Source organism: Ictalurus furcatus, chromosome 5 (assembly GCF_023375685.1).
Source record: "Ictalurus furcatus strain D&B chromosome 5, Billie_1.0, whole genome shotgun sequence".
Classification (NCBI taxonomy): Eukaryota; Metazoa; Chordata; class Actinopteri; order Siluriformes; family Ictaluridae; genus Ictalurus; species Ictalurus furcatus.
The window spans coordinates 30,480,900-30,500,456 of record NC_071259.1 but is presented as its reverse complement, the minus strand read 5'-3'; the positions used below and the strand labels follow the sequence as shown (position 1 = coordinate 30,500,456).

The window sequence follows — 19,557 nt, the reverse complement described above, 5'->3', positions numbered from 1 at the left end:
TGTTTGCATTTATTTAAAAAAAAAAAAAAAATTATCATCATCTTTATTGTTATATTGTTTTTAAAAGACATTACGCATACTTTTCCCAACAGTTCAGTGGAATATTTGAATTATTGGGCTTATTTATGACTTTTTATAAGTACTTGGTTGGTTTTGCAGAACTGACACTGAAATTGTTTGCTTATAATGTTGATCAGTTTCGAGCAGGAAAAAATGAATGTGCTTTAACATAGTCCAGCATCTCTACCATGAAGAGATGAGTATTTCTCTTCCTCTGAGAAGGCAGGATTACAGATATGAATGAATAAGGATAATGAGTCTTTATTGGTCACGGATACATTACAGCATAGTGAAATTGTTTTCTTCGCATACCCCAGCATGTTAGGAAGTCGGGGTCAGAGCGCAGGGTCAGCCATGATACAGCGCCCCCTGGAGCAGAGAGGGTTAAAGGCCTTGCTCAAGGGCCCAATGATGAATGGTTTTCTGCTGCATGATCGACATGAACCATGAAATGTTTTTCCAATCAGTTTGCTGCTTATTTTTATCCATGTTAGGTTAAAAATATCTAGCATTGATTTAATATGTACATATTTTAATATGTAAATTGTTATATACATTTCACACTAATGTGTCTTTCTTGAGCCCTGATATTGCGGCAAGGCAGTTCGTCCACAATGAGTCTCGCCTTGCTTCTCGTTCTTCAAGGTACACGTCTATCTCACGCAACCCGCATTCACACGTTTATCTTTATTATTCTCTCTCTCATGTACTTTCTGTCCTGCTCATTCTGCCTCTCGCTTCTCCCAGGAGTGCTTTCTCATCCCTCTTTATTTAGAGACAGGCTCCTCCCCTTCTTCCTTTCTTCCTCGCCCTCCCTCGCTCGCTCTTGTTCACTCTCTCCCCCTCCCTCCTTCTGGATCGCTCCATCCGTGGTCCAGAGCTCAGTGGCGGTGTATCTCTCTGTCATAAGGGGCAGCTTCATTCTCTCCTGCAGGATGTCGGGCCCTCACACTAGCTCCATACTGCTCCTCTTCTGCGTGGCTTTCCTCCAGAGTCCGCTGCTGGAGGCCAAGGTAACACACACACACACATCACACACTTATTTATGATGGTAAGCACACCACACATTCTATATATTTTTTTCTATCTTTGCAATGAGGTGTTTACAAAGTCATTAATAGGAAATGAGCATTTGCTTTACATCCCATTAAGTATTATGATTTTTGCTTAATATTCAATACTATTTAAAATATACAACAGAATTATGTTACTAAATATCTATTAGATTGTAATCACCGTACATGTCAAATGCTTCTTTTCTTTTTTCTTTTTTTTTTATCAGTGTCTAAACAGAAGAAATGATGTATAAACTATCTGAAATGTGCATGAGAGAAATGGCTTGTATTGAATATTAATTCACAACCATGCATTTCATGGCATTCACAAATACGTACGCACATAAACCCCATCTAAAACGCCTCTCAGGGCATCTCCAACCATTCACGGTAATGATCCGAGCACGTGACCATCTGGTCGGTCGATGGTGGTCATTTGTGCTGGGTGGATATTTGACTTGCGAGGTGAAGTAAACGCACCCACGTTCATCACCAGGCAACACAGCCTTGTCGCCTCATGAAGTCTGGAAAGATCTGGGAGGCAAGCTCTGTTGTTTCCAGCGGACAAAAAGCGCACGCAGGTTACAAAGGCACATGATACTAAATTTAGACCCTATTACGATGAAGGTTAAATATCAAGCCCGAGGGTTATTAATGATTAACAGGATTTGTTTGTTTTGTTTAAAACGATGCTCCTGGTTATTTCATGGATGTCAGTTATGATGGAGTTATCAATCTCAGGACATGGAATAACAAACATCATTTTGTGTTCAGTGATACTGGATAGATAAGTGTGTTGATTTACTGTATGCTGCTCTGCGTAATAGCATCCTGAGTGTAAGCACAGGATGAGAAAAAGACAATGTATTTTAGGATTATTATTATACAGGTTAGATGACTGGAAATAGGAAAACATCAGTTTTTATGAGGATTATGCCTCTCATTATCTAGCATTAAACGTCTGTGGAATGGCAGACCCAACCCAAGTCAAGGATTGTGCAAGATTTCAAGATTTTTCCATGGAATATAATGGTAATTATTTTTTTAATCATCACATGAATGATGATGCCACTTATTGTATGCGTATCATGTTCAAGCAAAGTGCTAGATCTGCATTATGATAGAAATCTCCATGTTACAACCAAATTTTAAGGCAAGTTACCGTTTCACAATATATAAAACCACATACTTTATGAGGAACCCTTATAATGTTCACCTGTACATTTATGCAATTATCCAAATCAGCCGATGACGTGGCAGCAGCGCAATGGATAAGATCATGTAGGTACGGGTCAAGAGTGTGTGAAAACAAAAAAAAAAACATTCAGTGAGCAGCGGTTCTGCAGGCAGAAATGACTGGAAGGCTACAGTAGCTCAAATAAGCACTCTTTACAACCGTGCTGAGCAGAAAAGAACGCATCTTAGAACGCACAACATGTTGAACATCGAGGTGGATGGGCTACAACAGCGGAAGACCATGTCGAGTTCCACTGCTGTCAGCCAAGAACATGAATCCGCGGCTACAGTCGGCGAAGGATAACTAAAACCGGACGATTGAAGATTGGGAAAGTGTTGGCCGGTCTGATGAATCTCGATTTCTGCTGCAACATGCAGACGTTAGGGTCGGACTCTGGCATCAACAGCATGAATCCATGGGCCCAACCTGCCTTGTCCAGGCTGTTCAGGCTGGTGGAGGTGGTGTAATGGTAGGGGAATGTTTCCTTGACACACATGGGGCCCTTTAAACCAAACATCATTTGAATGCCACAGCATGAGTATTGTTGCTGCACTTTATGGCCAAATCCAGCACGATCATGCAACACAATCACCTCAAACTGTTCCCATGAACACGACAATGAGTTCAGTAGAGCACCTTTGGGATGTGCATGCATGTGCAGCTGACAAATCTGCAGCAATTCTTACGAAGAAAGCATGTCAACATGGACCAGAATCCCCAGGTAAAGTTTCCAACACCTTGCGCAATCCACTCTATGCAGAGTCTCCCCCAGGTGTTCCTAATAAAGCGGACAGAGTGCGTATAATGGTGTCTTATTATCTAGTACGGAAAACATATACTATTTCACTATATCGGTTCTTCCATGTGAATCGTTATGACCCGTGTATATATATGAGGGATCCTTCCTTTTCATTAAATGAAATTAAATATAATAAAAAAAAAGCGAGAAACGAGGCAAATGTACAGAGTATACACGATTGAGTAGGAAGCCCCGGAGCTGCTGTACAATCTAATTAGCTACAAACATACCGTCGCGAGCCGAGGAGCTGTGCTGTCATGGCAACAGCTTTCAGTGGATGCACAAACACTAATACGAATACACACACTGATAAGTGCTGTGAGGTAATAGCCCTATAATTGTACTTCTTCCATTCCTATTTAATCTTCCTCTGGGTAATTCTACGTAAACAACTGGCTGACCTTTTTCTGTCTTCAAAAAATAATCAGCAGCAAAATGTGTAATAATAATAATAATAATAATAATAATAAACATTTGAAATATCTAACTAATGTGTGTGGCATCCTCACTATAATACCAATATTATATAATACCAATTTTCTATTCCGTATAATACCAATATCACAGCATGATACTGTATTATTCAATCTGATCCGATACAATCCAGAGCTTTGGATCAGTATTAGCTCTATACGATATTCCGAATAAAATCAGTGCATCCCCGATAAATCTTTTTAGAGAATTAAAAGTCATTGTAGCGTGCTCCTTAATTTCGTGTCAGCTTCGTAACCCTTATACAAAACCTCACTACAACATAACGGAACGTTCCTGAGGGACAAGATTAGCAGGAAACAGTACAAAGAACTAATCTGACATTAATAATAAAGTTTTTCCACTATATAGAGTTTTTATTTTTTAATTTCTTGACTGGTTACTAATCTCTCTTAGTGATTAAGTAAGTGTTTACTTAATCACTAAGTAAACACTTACAGTTGGTGATTTGGGTAATAATTTGTTCAAAGGGTTTGGTTTCAGTCCGTTTCTGTTGAACAAGAGTGAGTTGACTGAGAGTAGGCAGAGTGTATGTGCAGTAATTCATCACCACAGTTTAATATGGTTTCTATGAAGAGATAAGATGATGTGCATGTGGTGGTCTGGGAAACCCATCTCATTCCCACAGGTACTGCTGTGTCTGAATAACAACAAAAAATTGTAGACCAAAAAAAAAAAAAAAAGGATTTTTCTGTCTATAACATACTCTGACTCTCGACTTTAAGCAAACCGTAAGCAGTATATGTCACCAATATGACATGGAATTCTTTCTATTTACTTTATAGTCTACCGTTAGCGATCATGTTGTGTAAGGAGCTAGTTAAAATGGCCGCTGTATGTATCCTGCGGTTGTTTGGCACGCCGCTTGTGCGTGTCCTCAGAAATTAAAGCGATGCGTCCACATTTGTGCAACACCACAATAAATACTGGAAGCAGGACAACACAACGTGACATAATGTCCGCAGTAATGTTGTATCTCAAATTGCATGCTTCCATTACATTACAGATCTACTATTCGAGACTTTTAACTGTTATTAAAACCTCTTAAACCTACCGAAAGGTCTGTTTTGAGTGCCACTCTTCTGGATTTTCTAGATTCCTACATATTTTTGAACGTACAGTGAGGGTTTTTCGATTTGAGACGCGGATCATGACAAGAGTCAGGCCAAAGGCAGAAGGTTTTAAAGAGAAACGGAGCCTAGCCTGGCTAATCGTCTGAAATCTAGCCGGCTAACTGTAATCTGCTCTCAGAGTGAATGTGAATCTTTGATCTAGTTGTTGCCACATCACTCGCCATCTCGTCACCAAAGTCATTTAAACACAAGCCTCGTTGTCGTCTCTTCACTCGAGTGAGCTTTGTTCATGCTAACGTCGGCGGGGAAATAATCGCTGATTCGCTCAGTTCTCTTCTATTGGATTCATTTCTTTTTATCATTTTTTATTTTTTTTATTAGGTCATTTAAACAATTTTTTTTTTTTAATGTGCGTGTAAGTGATGCTGCCGCCACCATGCTTCACTGCGGAGATGGTGTTCAGTGAGTGGCGAAACAAATTCATACTTACAAGAATAACTACATACCTATCTCTTGTAACAACATACCTTACTCATAGTTCTTGTGATGATGACGGTGACCCTCCTGAGCCGCAGTTTGGAAAAAAATTATTTGACACTTTTGAGAATAACCAGACTTTTAAACACCAATAGAGTTAAATCTAGAGTTTGTATATTATACTTAAGGAACTCTTCTACATTGCGAAATAGTTGGTTAGGAAAGAACACTAGGAAGTCAGGACTTGGATGTATTATATGAACAGATTGAACTCGGTGTACATTCACAAACACGTACTTGTGCACTCACACACACACACACACACACACACACACACACACACACACACACACACACACACAACCACACATATATATTTCTTGCGAGGCACAGACGTCATGCGCCAGAGTGACTCACCAGTGACTCATGCACAGCCTCCTTCTCTACACCTCCATACGTCAATCGCAGAAGAATATGCTATTCGTCATCCTGTTGATTCTAAGAAACCCCTCAAAGCCACGGTGTCTTCATTAGACACTTCAAGTGAAACTCAAGAAAAACAACACTCTCATCCAACTGAAATTATTAGAGAAGCCGTGCATTCGGTTCAGAATTTTATGTATTGATTGCGGCTTTTAAAGCTCTGGGCTTTTTGCTTTTTCCCCAAAAGCGAAGATGTGATCGTTTTAACTGGGAGAGAGAGAGAGTGTGTAGTGTGATGCTCGCTCTACCATTTAATGATCATCTAATGGTGCTGTGAAACTCTGCCCTGCTCATTAGAGTGGAATGGCTGCTCCAGACTTGAAAAGCGGATGCATATTTTTTTTCTGAAGTGTTCATTTTATTCCTTTTTTTTTTTTTTATACACCAGTTTTCTATGCTGTGAAGTTTGAAAGCTTATTAGTTTCGATTAGACACACGAATTTAATGAACATTTTGTTACTCTCAGTCATTTATTAATGAATTGAGAGAAAGCGATCCAAAACGAGTCAAATTAAAATAAAATCTGATCAGCCAATTCGATTAGGACAAACGTTATGGCGCCTAATAAAAGGAGGAGGAGTTAGTGTGTGCCTGTGCCAGCGGACAAGCTGCAGTGGCTGAGCTGCATTACTGGAAGGTTTCGTGCACAGAGATCAGTTATTACTTTTACAAATAGTAAAAGGGCAGTGGTAGCTCAGTGGTTAAGATGTTGGACTTCAAATCGCAGCACTGCCACTGCCGGGCCCTTGAACGAGGCCCTTAACCCTCAACTGCTCGTTTGTATAAATGAGATAAATGTAAGTCGCTCTGGATAAGGGCGTCTGCCGAATGTCGTAAAAGTAAATAAATGAAAGGTTTGTCATTTTGACAATGAATGGTAGAAATCTGGATCCTGATTGGTCCTGAGAGTTTAAGGGCTTTTTGCACATCTCGGTATTTTATTTCGTTTTCCTGAGGCTCACATATTTCTGTACCCAGCCTGTGAAAAATGAAACTAATGGAAGATTTCTTCCTGTAAATCACAGGCTTAGACACGCAGCCTATAAAACATAATGTGTGCTGTAAAGGGTTTTTTTTTTTTTGCCTTGAGCTGCAATATTGGATTAAACCCACTGAAGCATGGTGCTGGCTGATGTATTTAAGGAGCAGCATTGTGGCTGTGTATGAGGTTGTCAGAATGTGCTTGCTGTGTAAATTAGGTTGATTTCAGGTTACAGGCTCTTCCTGGCTGAGGGAGGAAGGGAGGGAGGAAGGAAGAAACAAACAAACAAAATAGAAGATGGAAGGAAGAAACAAACAAAAGAAAGATAAGATAAAAGAAAGGAAGGAAGAAAGAAAGAAAGAATCCAACAAATAAAAAACAAAACAGAAGAAAAAAAGACAAACAGAAAGAAAGAAAGGCAAACAAACAAAATAGAAGATGAAAAAGAAATAAAATAGAACAAAGAAAGAAAGAATTAAACAAACAAAATAGAAGAAAGAAAGAAGAAAGAAAGAAAGAAAGAATCCAACAATCAAAAACAAAACAGAAGAAAAAAGACAAACACAGAAAGAAAGAAAGGCAAACAAACAAAATAGAAGACAGAAGAAAGAAAGAAAGAAAGAATCAAACAAAATAGAAGATGAAAAAGAAATAAAATAGAACAAAGAAAGAAAGAAAGAATTAAACAAACAAACCAGAAGAAAGAAACAAACAATCTCATACATATAAATGTACACTATTCTTCTGCCATATTGTTTACTGCTCTGAATGATCCTGATCAGAATATTCTAGAATTATATACAATGTGGCTAGCATTGAGAAAATCCCGGCTGTCACTACCGTTTAATGAATTTCCACACTGAAAGCCAGCGCTGATAACAGAGATGCACAGCTCCGTCTCAATGAATGCATTAGCCTTCATAAAAGCCTTTTCATCCTCTCTGAATCAGAAGTTTGGTTTAATGTGTTTCAGCTCATTCAGTCATTCAATATCCTCGTCCTGCAGCAGGAAACCAGTCCTGCCCTTTACTGCACGCTTTCACTCTGTAAACACTTCGCCCGTGTGTGTGTGTGTGTGTGTGTGTGTGTGTGTGTCTAGTTAAAATTTTTGTTTAAAATCACAAAGTTTCAAATTAGAGTAGAGTCAATTTAAAAAATTTTTAGCTCTGTGCAATTTTAAGGATGTGAGAGTCAAAAAATAATGAATGAATTTCAGAAAGAATGACCTAGTTCTATAGTTAGGGAAGAAAGAAAGAAAGAAAGAAAGAATGAATGTGGAAGAAAAGAGAAAGACAGAAAGATAAAAAAAAATAACAGAGGAAAGTAAGAAACAACTATAACTATATATTTTATATTATGACTATTTCCATAATAATGAGTGGTTTCATAATAATTAGTGGTTAATTAGTAGTTAATTTGTGTATTTATGGTTACTTAGTAAGTAATTTATGTGCTAGTGGTTAATTTGTGGTTAATTAGAGGTTGATTGGTTAATTAGTTAATTAATGGTTAATTAGTGCATTAGTAGTTAATTCATGTATTAATGGTTAATTAGTAGTTAGTGTACTAGTGGTTAATTAGTGGTTAATTAGTGGTTAATTGGTGGTTAATTAGTGTCTTAGCAGTTAATTAGTGTCTTAGTGATTAATTAGTGTATGAGTGGTTAATTTGTGGTTAATTAGTGTATTAGCAGTTAATTCTTGTATTAGGGGTTAATTATTGTATTTGTGGTTAATTAGTGGTGAATTAGTGTATTAGTGGTTAATTTGTGGTTAATTAGAGTATTGGCAGTTAATTCTTGTATTAGTGATTAATTATGGTATTAGTGGTTAATTAGTGGTTAATTATTGTATTAGTGGTTAATTAGTGGTAAATTTGTGTATTAGTGGTTATTTAGTGGTTAATTAATGTATTAGTGGTTAATTAGTAGTAAATTTGTGTATTAGTGGTTAACTAGTGGTAAAGTATTGTATTAGTGGTTAATTAGTGGTTAATTATTGTATTAGTGGTTAATTAGTGGTTAATTATTGTATTAGTGGTTAATTAGTGGTAAATTTGTATATTATTGGTTAATTAGCATATTAGTTAATTAGTGTATTAGCAATTACTTTGTGTATTAGCAGTTAATTAGTGTATTAGTAAATTAGTGGTTAATTCGTGTATTAGTGGCTAATTAGTGCATTAGTGGTGAATTAGTGTATTATTGGTTAATTAGTGGTTAGTGTACTAGCAGTTAATTAGTGTATTATTGGTTAAAGAAGAAAGAGGCTTTGTAAGCAAGTATACACTAACTGTACTAATCTCTACACACAGACTCTTAAGCATCATGCAATGTCTAAGAGAATTTTTACTATAACGAAGAGTGTATGGTTTTGTGCCTGGTCATGGAGTGAAGTGAGAGGGGAATTTTATACAAGTCACTTTTATACAAGTCTTCTTAATATTAACTTCTCTCTTTCTCTCTGTGTGTCAGCCTCTCTCTGCCATGCATGGGGGCGGAACTGCACGCCTTCGTCGTGACCTGCGTGATGCACTGCCTTACGAGGCTCAGATGATGTCATACCCTCCTGCTGGCTTCAGTGGGCGGGGCAACGATCTGTACTACCAGCCAGAGGCCTTGAGAGCACAGGGGTTGGGCCACGCCGTGCATCGCCTGGAGAACGACCAGAGGCAGGAGCAGGAAGCGGCCTACCTGGCAGGTCTACTGCGCCTCCTGAGCGAGGCAGAGAAAAACGGCCAAGTGAGACCAGAGGAAGAGGAAGAGCAGGTGGAAGGTGACTTCCAGGAGTCGTACCCTCCAGACTATGACGAGACAGAGCAGACAGTGAACATGGCGAAACCCCAGGCACTGCTGGACCCACAGCTCACTGAGGCTCTGCTCAACCGCTACAGGCAGGAGAGGATGCTTCAAGCAGGGCAGGACCGAGACCAGGAGGTGCTCCGGTGAGAAAAATACCTTTTAACATCTTTTAATCTTCAAATACGTTTTTGTTTCTATAGCAACAGCTCGTTCACGGGCACTTGCATGGAGGAGACTCCACATAGTCTAACCCTAACATTAAACGGACTGCATCACATCACCCTGTTGTTGATTTATTTTTCCATAACAGCATGCTCCCAACTCTCTCTCTTGGTACACTCAGAGTCAGTAGTTTGTATCTCACGACTGACTGGTTGGTGATTTGGCTGTAAAGTGAGTCCTAGTGGAAGAAATATATTTTCTGTCGTAAAAAGGATCAATAAAGCATAAATTAAACTGTTCAGCCAGACATTACGGCCTTGAACCACACCTGTATGTTTATGACATGCCTATATCTTTGCAGAAGATAACAAGGCAGTCAGAAAATAGCCTACCAGAGTGGGAAAACACCTTCGTGGTTTTACACTTCTAAATATGATGTTCTGACTGGCTGTAACTAACAAAGATGGCAGACAAAAGCTTAGCTACATACCGAATGACAGAGTGAATAATCCATCAAGCAGTCAGTTTGTATGGGAGAGTATGAAAGAAGAAAAAAATGCTACACAATGATGACCAAATGACTATTTGCTAGTTAGACCAATGTCTGTAGTTGGACAGGAAACAAATGGCTTGTCTCTCCATCGAAGACCTGAGAAGCAGCAATGCTGTAAACATGATGGTGATTTCATCCCGCTGCCAGGATAGTAGTCCCTTTGGACCTGTGATTACCTCAGCTTCCATCAATAAGTATAAGAGGGCTATAATTCAATTCAATTCAATTTTATTAATGTAGCACTCTCAACAAAGCAGCTTTACAAATCTCCGGTAGATTTGGATCTCTAATAAACGAACCAGAGGCGACAGCGATGAGGAAAAACCTCCTGAGACGACGTGAGGAAGAAACTTTGAGGGGAACCAGACTCGAAAGGGAACGCGTCCGACACTAAATAGTGGGATTATAAATCATTATTCTTCTGCAACTGTATATTCTAGAAACAAGCAGTCCTTAGTGTGCTAAAGGGATGTTCAGTATGAACAGACTGTGATGATTTTTTGATTACAGCAGCGGTTCTTAAGTACAGGTCTACAGTATCCAGGTGAGATTATCCTGTTTTGTGGAAAGGCCAGTATCGACTGTATGTTGGCTCATCCGCAGCAGCAGAAGGAAGGATACTATATAGTAATACTGTATTCGATATTGTATGGTAATGGTAATCTTATTTATCCTCAAAGGACAAATTGGTTGCTGAGCTTACTGACTATCATCAACATCAACTGTAAATGGACATAATTTAAAACTTTTACCTCACATATGCATTGTAAACCAACATTTATGTCCTCATCCTCACTCCCGGTACTTTACCCAGGTACCTGGTGGAGAAGGTCCTCTCGAGTCTGGTATCTGAGAACCAGCTGAACCCATCCAACCGCCGAGGCAAATGGGAAGTGGCAGCAGCAGCCAGCATCGGACGTGACAGAGCTACGCCTCCGAGACGAGCTAGGCGCTCTCTGGACTCCGACCCCATTGCCTCCCCTGATGCCGAGGCCTCGCTCCTGCGGGTGAAGCGAGTGGGTGATCAAGACCACGATGATTTTACTGGTCAGAACAACCGGTCTCCCCATGCTGGCCTGCAGAGGATGAAGCGCATCGACACAGATCTGCCTCCACCTGCAAAGAGCAGCCGCAAACGCCGCTCAGTGACCTACGACCCCGAGCTCATCGCTCAGCACATCATCCAGTACCTGAGAAAGTGAGAGAGAGAGCGAGAGGGAAAGAGAAGAAGACAGAAAGATTGCAACAGTTCACATGCTGACAGATATATGCGAGAACTCACTGTTAACTGCTTATGTCTGGCGAACCAATGTATCTGCTTCAGCGCTATAATAAAATCCTAAACACATTCAATTATCTGTTCCACATGCTAATGCATATGAGCAAATCAAATTTTTATTCATGGGTTTGCAGTAGATGCAGTGATACACTTTCAACCTGTCAGTCCTGATAGTTCAGATATTGGGGTTGACATCACTTGAGTTCCACTTGAGTCTCAAGACCAAATTATCCTTAAACCACTTAAATCGATTTTTCTTAATCTGAATCACCATCAGTGAACAGTAAATCATTCCCATTGCTCGGCACACTGGCCATCATCAACACAGTGGATCACACAATATCAGATTAGCACCTTATACTTTTACCTGTTTTATCCTTGAAGGGTCTGGACTTTCCAAGGTCACTAGACCTTTTACTTGGATTGAATAATGCTACACTTTTAGCATGCCAGCAACTATTTTAAAGAAATCCTTTCAATATACGACATCGTTAAAATCCTGGGGTATCCTAGGAGTGCCACAACCCAAAGTCTTTCCTAATAGCAAATGAGTAATGGGCCATCATGGTCCATACTTACCACTTTATCTAGCCCACATAATCCTTGAGGAATGAAACCGATAAATTTATCCCAATTTAGCTGCCAGATCACCACCTTAGCATTCATGAGCTAGCATGTTTAAAGCTGGGTCCAAAATTTTTAGAATTTGTTCCATTTGTGCCATTCCCAAAGCTGTTTTTGGATTGTTTTTGGTTACTTACTATTGAACAATGCGTTTGCCATAACTGGCCCTTATATCCTTAAACCCAACCATATTTGGCTTGATTTACAGCAAAATTAAACCCCAAATTAGCTCTAGTTGTAGGGTTAATTCCAATCAACCCCCTAGCACCAGTCGATTATTGACCAAGGCACTGGGAGACTGACTGAAAGGTTGTGAGTTTAAATCCCAATATCACTATGCTGGCACTGTGTGTGTATATATATATATATATATATATATATATATATATATATATATATATATATATATATATATATATATATGCGCATCCAACCTTTATGGCTTTGATTACTTGGCTGTCTTTCAAGAGCAACTGATGTGTGGGTAGATCTCAGTGTTTTCCCTGGTAAGGGGGGGGGGGGGGGGGGAGATTTTATCCATCAGTGTAATTAATTAGGATTGTCATTTATTTAAACCTGTGATGTGAACTTTATCCAATTTGCCCCATCTGTACCAAAGATACCATCACCCAGTGGATTATCAGCCTTAGATATAAGGAGCTAGATTGAATGGAAGACTGAGTGAAGGACTCTTTTAAACATTTCATTGGACCAAAAATCCAAACAAGAGCCACCAATTACCAAAGTGCTAACTGGTGTTATCCAATTATCATTGAGATAGTTGATCTTTTAAGCGGAACTGTTTATAAAGCAAACACTAGGACAGACACTGTTTTCACTGAAAACTCTTTATTGATCAAACTATGAGATATTTTAATGTAGTAGTAGGAGATTTAATAATGACCACAAAACACCAGAGTTCACACAGGAAAACGTCTTGGCCCTGGCTTTTTCTGTAGCTTTATACAGACAGACTGAACTTAAGCTAGGCTAGGGTTGCTGTGAATGTTGTCCATTAGATTATTATTTAAACATATCAAATTTCAGTCAACTCAATGTATCAGTCAATGAGCCCTGAAATAGCAGAGCTATTTTAAGACCTCAGACTTTGGCAGTGCAACACAGCAAAATTTCCAGCACTGAGTTAAACTCTTTGGGTCTCTGCTCTCTTTCTGATCTCGTGTTCGGACAGCGTTCGTCCTGTGTGTATTACTGAAACCTACTCTCGCTGTGGAAGAGTCAGTCGCTGTTGTTCTGCTTCCTTTTGCTTCTCCAGTGGCTTTAGTACATTAATGTGCCAAAAAAAAATTTTACAAAATGATGACGCTGGCTGTTTTACACATCACCTCTCCTCTGGAGTTCCCTCTCTGATTACTCTATGTGAGAACATGTGCAAGAAACCGTGTTTTAAATCATAATTATACGTGTGGGTTTTTTTTGTTGTTGTTGTTGTTTCCTTATCTGTGTGGTTATGAAATCTTAATCTTATTAATCTTATGCATCTGTGAGTAGCCGGTGGGATTGTAAAATAAAACGAGAAAAAAATGGTCGTTACAATAAAGAAAAAAATTGGATGTCGATATCAAAATCTTGAGTCAGTTCTTTGTTTCTCTGTACTCGTCGTTCACGTTAGAGCTCGATATTTGCTCACGCACTGTGTTGCTTATGCGACGTGTAATAAATGTTCATTGCAATGCCTGAAGACACTAAGAATGATGTAATTCCTCTTTTAATTGCCAAAGATGAATATTCATTAATCACCTTGTATGTGTTATTAAGATGTTGTGATTAACGCTATTAAAACCTCTAAAAATAATAATAATAATAATAATAATAATAATAATAATAATAATAATAATAAACTATATTTAATCATTTAACTTTCAGATATAGAAATAATTTTTTAAAAATGTAACCTGCTCTTTAATCAAAATCCTATCCAGAGTTATGTTTTTTTCCCCCTTAAATTAAGGCCTTATTGTTGGTATTGCTTCATCTGTTCTATATTTATCTTAAATAACGCAGACTAATGAGAACATGAAGAAACCTAAAATTCACACCACACAGTGGCACCAGACAAGGAGAGAATACATTTGATGGTCTCGATACAGGACAATGTGGAGAATTAACAGAAAAAGTAAGTAATATCTACGATGACATCCGCTTGCTAATCAGGAGGCGCCAGAGAATGAAAAACAAGTGTCCTTGTATTTCCCTGCCTCCACTAACAGCTGGAGAAGTCATCGGTTGCGGTTGCCAGGCGACCGTCTCTAGTTTCTATGCGCAGTTTTTATGTAAGCGTCGGGGACATGATGTCATGCTGTGGGGGAGGAGGAAGTGAGGTTTTCTCATGTCGTCTGTTTTTCTCCAGCTTTCCGATGAGGACAGAGAGACCTGCCCCAGATTAAAGGAGTCTAATGAAGAAAGATGAAAGTACATGGGGGGTAGAAATAAAAGAGAAAGCTAGAAACATGAAAATATCAAGGAAGACGTTAAAGAATATCAAAGCAAGGACAGCGGTGCTTTATCAGGGACTCCTAGCATATAGGTCTCTTAGTATACAATTTTTATGAAAGGGGCCACTATAGGATGCTGTCTGAGTGTCAGATCAATGGTGGTCTTCAGTGCGGTCTTTTTGTTCATTGATGGAGTCAGGGTGGGGCTGACAGATTATTTACACCATCAGATGAGCTACAGTCACAACAATATGTGATCACCTGAAAGATTAACACGTGGGGAAAAAAATGTGTAAACAAAACGCATGAAAAGAAATAATAATAATAATAATAATATGTGAACGTAAATGAATCGTGTGGGGAAATCAGGTGTGAAAATGAATCATGTTGAAAAAAAATCCCGTGAAAACGAATCATGTGGAACATAGATGAATCTCGGATAATCGCATTCGAAAACAAATGAATCGTGTGGAAAGTCAAAAATCGTGGCTAATCACATGTCCAAATAAACGATTCATGGATAATGACGTCCAAATAAATTTAATCATGTGGAAAAAATTAAAATCACATGAAAATAAATGAATCATACATTAAAAAAAAATGATTCATGAATCCTTTGAAAAAAAAAAGTAATAAATCATTTGAAAAATCACGCGAAAATAAACGAGTCATGTGGAAAGATTCCATATAAAAATAAATCATGTGGTAAAACATTACAATAGAAGACCGTGGGGAAAAAATTGAATGTGAAAATAAACGAATCATGTGATTATTCACATATAAACTTCATGTGACTTCTATAAGGGTACACCGTATGTGAATGGCCAATGTTTATTCAGTTGTACCTAATAAACTGGCAACTTATTTTATCTTAACACCCGTACCTGTAGTATCGCTTCATCCCCAGGCTACGCTTCCAGTAACAATCCGGTCACTGAGGAAAACAGGAGAGATCTTTGCTCTAATTTAACTCTACTTTTACTTTTTAACTCGTATTCAGTAAAGTTTGATGAATGTCCTGTTTTACCGTCACCATCCTTGGCGTCATCTGGGAGCAGTGCATCCTGTCGGTTGCCCAGGACGAAGGCAAGTGTGGCGAGGATCCCGGCGTCCAGCACTCCCAGCATGGCCAGTACGTAGGCCCAGTGCACGGAACAGTTCCCTGGAGAGAAACTCTCAACGCTGTCTCCACACAGTGCACGCATCTCAGCACACTCCCACGAGTCTGGGAAGAGCACGCAGGCCAGCGCCAGACAGAAACCTGCAGCACAGAGTTGGATGAAGCATATAAGCCTTCTGTTCTGGTTTTTTTCCTTGCTTGGTTTCTAAAAACATGAAAACATGTTGGTTTTTCCCCCTCGTAGGTTTATGCATTGTGGTAATGCTTTAAAAGACTGTCCAATAACTCACAGGGACTCAGCAGGAATGAATGAATAGTTCACACCTAAGTCATTAAGTACTAATAAATACTGGGTAACTGCTCAGTGAGTAATAATGAAGTAATACTTTGGTAGTTCTTTATGAACTCAGTCCTATACTTATACACGCATATATGTATATGTATATCTCCTGGAGAACTACCTAGTTATTAAAATTGAGCAGGTTTGCCAGGGGGATCAGTTAAACAAAATGTCTACGACCAGGCTTGGGGAGTAACGGAGTACATGTAACGGCGTTACGTAATCAGGACACAAAAAAACCGGTACCGGTAATTCGTTACAGTTACGTCAAAAAACAAAGTAATCAGAAGACAGGAATGTTTTGTATTTTTAAAAAAATTGTAAAAAAAAAAAAAAAAAAAAAACAGGATTACAATTTTTTTTTCTTTTAAAACCAAAGAAATGAATCTTTTGACATGACACAATGTAGACAGCTGCATGATTATAGTTCTGGTTCTCTCTTGCAAATGCATTTATTTAGTTTATTAAAACAAATCCAAACACTGAACATGATGTTTTTAAGCTCGAAAATAAGCTCAAAATAAAAGTATTTTAGATCATATTGCTTTTCTCTTGACTTCATTTACATACGTGACCTTGAAGTCATCCAAAAATAATCCGATTACATTACTTTCATGTTGTGATACTTGGATTACGTTACTGATGGCATGTTTTATGAAGTCATTTGTAACTGTAACGGAATACATTTTTAAAGTAACCCTCCCGACCCTGTGTACGGCTATCAAGATCTTGTTTTAAAGCAAATAACCTGAGTTAACTCTAACCAATTTCAGCAAACACTGGCTAGAGCAAACAAACGGAAATTGTAAAGGCAGACAGTGTGTCTATGATGTGGGATTACGATGGCTTCTTTGGTGGACATACTCAAAAGTTTTCCAATGAACCGACAAGTCAGTGCTCTTACCAGCGGTGAGCTGTAGCCAGGCACAGATCTTGTACACGGTTGCGGCGTTGCAGAAGCGAAACAGACACAGACAGCCCACGCTGACCCAGACCATGGTGAGGGAGATGCACACCAGCACAGCCGGTGACTGGAAGGCTGGAATCGGGGTCAGCGTATGTAGGGAGCCTGTGCACTCCGGCACTGGCCAGTCTGACTCCACACACACCTCGAACAGGCCCAGCGTACCAGTCTGAGGTGGCGCCTTTCCACCGACACTGCTGGCTGGATAACGGAGCTCACGCGTGCCCACCCAGGACGGCTGAACGAGGATGACCACCTCGATGACTGCGAAGCAGAGCGTGCAAATGGCCCACAAGACACCCATAGCCCGCGCACTCCGGACGAACTCTGTCTGGTAGAGGCGTGCCACCTCCGCCGCATGGGGCTGCATGACTGCTGCAAAAGCAGAGCTAAATACGGTGCATTATGTTTTAAATTAAACTCTGATACTTGCAGGTATTACGCAGAATATGCAGTTATGCATGATCACCAACCATACCCCTAGAGATCTACATTTCTACAAAACTCAGCTCCAGCGCTCCAAATAATTCATCGCCTACAAATCCAAGGTAGGCCTTTATGGATTTGTGCTGGAAATTAATTCTGTAGGAAGGCAGATGCACGGTGCTTGACTTGAAAAAAAATCTTAACGTTGCTTAATGTACAAAAACAACGAGAAATCTTATAAAGATTAAAGACTTATCAATCTTATAAGTGCATTCGGCCATTGTTTTGATTCTGTCGATTGAGTCATTTTTCATCACAGAACTCTTAAGGTCCAATCGTTGTTCCAAAGATGACCGTTCAGCTGTTTTAATATACAAAAAAATATGTTAAAAAATCAGATTAGAAAATGTCATTGGATCCACCAAAAAACAGAGCAGAGAAAAAAAGTGTAGTGAACTTCAGCAGATATTATTGCAGACATTATTTTTGTATGTCAATACAGCAATCTAAATCGTGACTGAAAATGTTAACACCCTATAATAGAGAATAAAGCATGAAGCTTTATAAAGCGTAAAGCATTTCCTTCTTAACACTGCACCTGTGATGAGAGGAATGACAATAAAGCCTACTGCACTTTGACCCTATCTTTAACAATATATATATATATATATATATATATATATATATATATATATATATATATATATATATATATAAAATCAGTGCTGAAAAGCACTGTTCCAGCTGAAGGCTAATTTCTGGGCCAGAAAAAATTTAGACAGAAGTCTGAAATGAAACAAACAGAGAGACTGATTGTGTTGCAATGCTGTGAATAATAGTTTTTTAAACATATATTTAAAACAGTATAATAATTATACTATTAGGACCACTTCTAAAAATGACTAACAGCACCTTTAACAGCATTTCAGTTGTAGCTCAGCTTGGGCTTCAAACATGGCTTAGAACAAAGCAGAATATTCATGCATTTCTTTTTCTCCTGAAGATATACTGCTATACAAACTCTGCAGTACCGATAATAAATGTATTATTCAGCTGGAAAGCTGGTCTTTGCAGAGCTGTGAAGTCTGAAAGCACAGCACACGGCCTCAGGAGCGAGAGCTCTTAGAGAATCCAGTCATAACAGCCTCAAACAATGCAGTGAAAACAGCAGCACAGCGGGGGCTTAATGACAGGGAGAGACTCATGAGGATGTTTTCAGACACGGCTAGATGAGAGAGCGCGAGAGAGAGAGAGATGATGATGATGATGCTCACAGAAAGGATAAAAAACAATCAGGATCTGCATGCTAAGACAAATGAGCAGAGAGGAACGAGATGAGAGCATGGGATGATGGAGATCACCTCTCTTCTCCTCAGGCTGGTCGTCTGCGACACTCTGTCCTTCAGCAGGAAGCAAAAAAACATCAAAATTCAATTACCGAGATCTGCATTATCGGCAAGTGAGGGAGCAAGACGGGGGGGGGAAAAACGAGATTCTCTCCTCCTCCCCGTGGGGTTATGGTGGCAATGATGCACGACATTAACAGCAGGCCAACACCAATAGCAAGCGATGTTCCTGCAACACGTACTGAGGGAGGGGTGATGAGGACGAGTCAGGAGGGATGGAGGCATGGAAGGAGGGGGAGAGAAACAGAAAGAGCGCGTGATGCTTTTATACTCTGAGAAGAGGATTTCAGACAGAGTACTGGTGCAGGGAAAAATAAATCCTCCTGTCAGAGGAAAGAGGGAGGAATAAAACAGACGACCAGAGCAGCGTCAGTATCCTCCAGGAGGGAAAAGGAGAAAGAGAAAAACAGAGAAGGTAAAGAACGAGAAGGGAAGGAAAGAATGGAAAACATTTGTTATATTAAACCAGGGATGTCCAATCTTATCCGGAAAGGTCCGGTGTGGGTGCAGGTTTTCATTCCAACCAAGCAGAAGCCACACCTGAGTCTATTGGAAGCCAAGATCGACTGATTAAACAGGTGGAATCAGGTGTGGCTCCTGCTTGGTTGGAATGAAAACTTGCACCCACACCGGACCTTTCCGGATAAAATTGGACACCTATGTCTTAAACTATAAAAAGCTTACTAATTACCCATTAAGACATAATGAGGGAAGCTGTTATATGCCGCCATGAGTCACCATCATAGTTTACGTCCAATGACAAAGATGC

At 39.4% G+C, this 19,557-nt stretch overlaps 2 protein-coding genes across 4 annotated transcripts; one reads left to right on the top strand and one right to left on the bottom strand.

Annotated features, from left to right (window-relative positions):
• The first annotated feature begins 795 nt into the window (after window positions 1-795).
• On the top strand, window positions 796-11,526 carry pcsk1nl (proprotein convertase subtilisin/kexin type 1 inhibitor, like). Its single transcript, XM_053625738.1, has 3 exons — window positions 796-1,073; window positions 9,132-9,601; window positions 10,988-11,526. The coding sequence occupies exons 1-3, from the start codon at window positions 996-998 to the stop codon at window positions 11,373-11,375; spliced, it is 936 nt and encodes a 311-aa protein (XP_053481713.1). The 5' UTR covers window positions 796-995; the 3' UTR covers window positions 11,376-11,526.
• A 1,067-nt stretch (window positions 11,527-12,593) lies between these two features.
• On the bottom strand, window positions 12,594-17,328 carry lhfpl4b (LHFPL tetraspan subfamily member 4b). Of its 3 annotated transcripts, XM_053625737.1 has the most exons (4): window positions 16,897-17,328; window positions 15,560-15,793; window positions 15,417-15,466; window positions 12,594-14,490 (listed from the first exon to the last, which is right to left on the bottom strand). In XM_053625737.1, exons 1-3 carry the CDS (start codon window positions 17,324-17,326, stop codon window positions 15,441-15,443), a joined length of 690 nt encoding a protein of 229 aa, XP_053481712.1. In that variant the 5' UTR covers window positions 17,327-17,328; the 3' UTR covers window positions 12,594-14,490; window positions 15,417-15,440. The 3 variants fall into 3 exon arrangements, with proteins under 3 accessions (XP_053481712.1, XP_053481710.1, XP_053481709.1); XM_053625735.1 differs by having other exon boundaries at window positions 15,417-15,793; XM_053625734.1 differs by having other exon boundaries at window positions 12,594-15,793.
• Window positions 17,329-19,557: the final 2,229 nt, after the last annotated feature.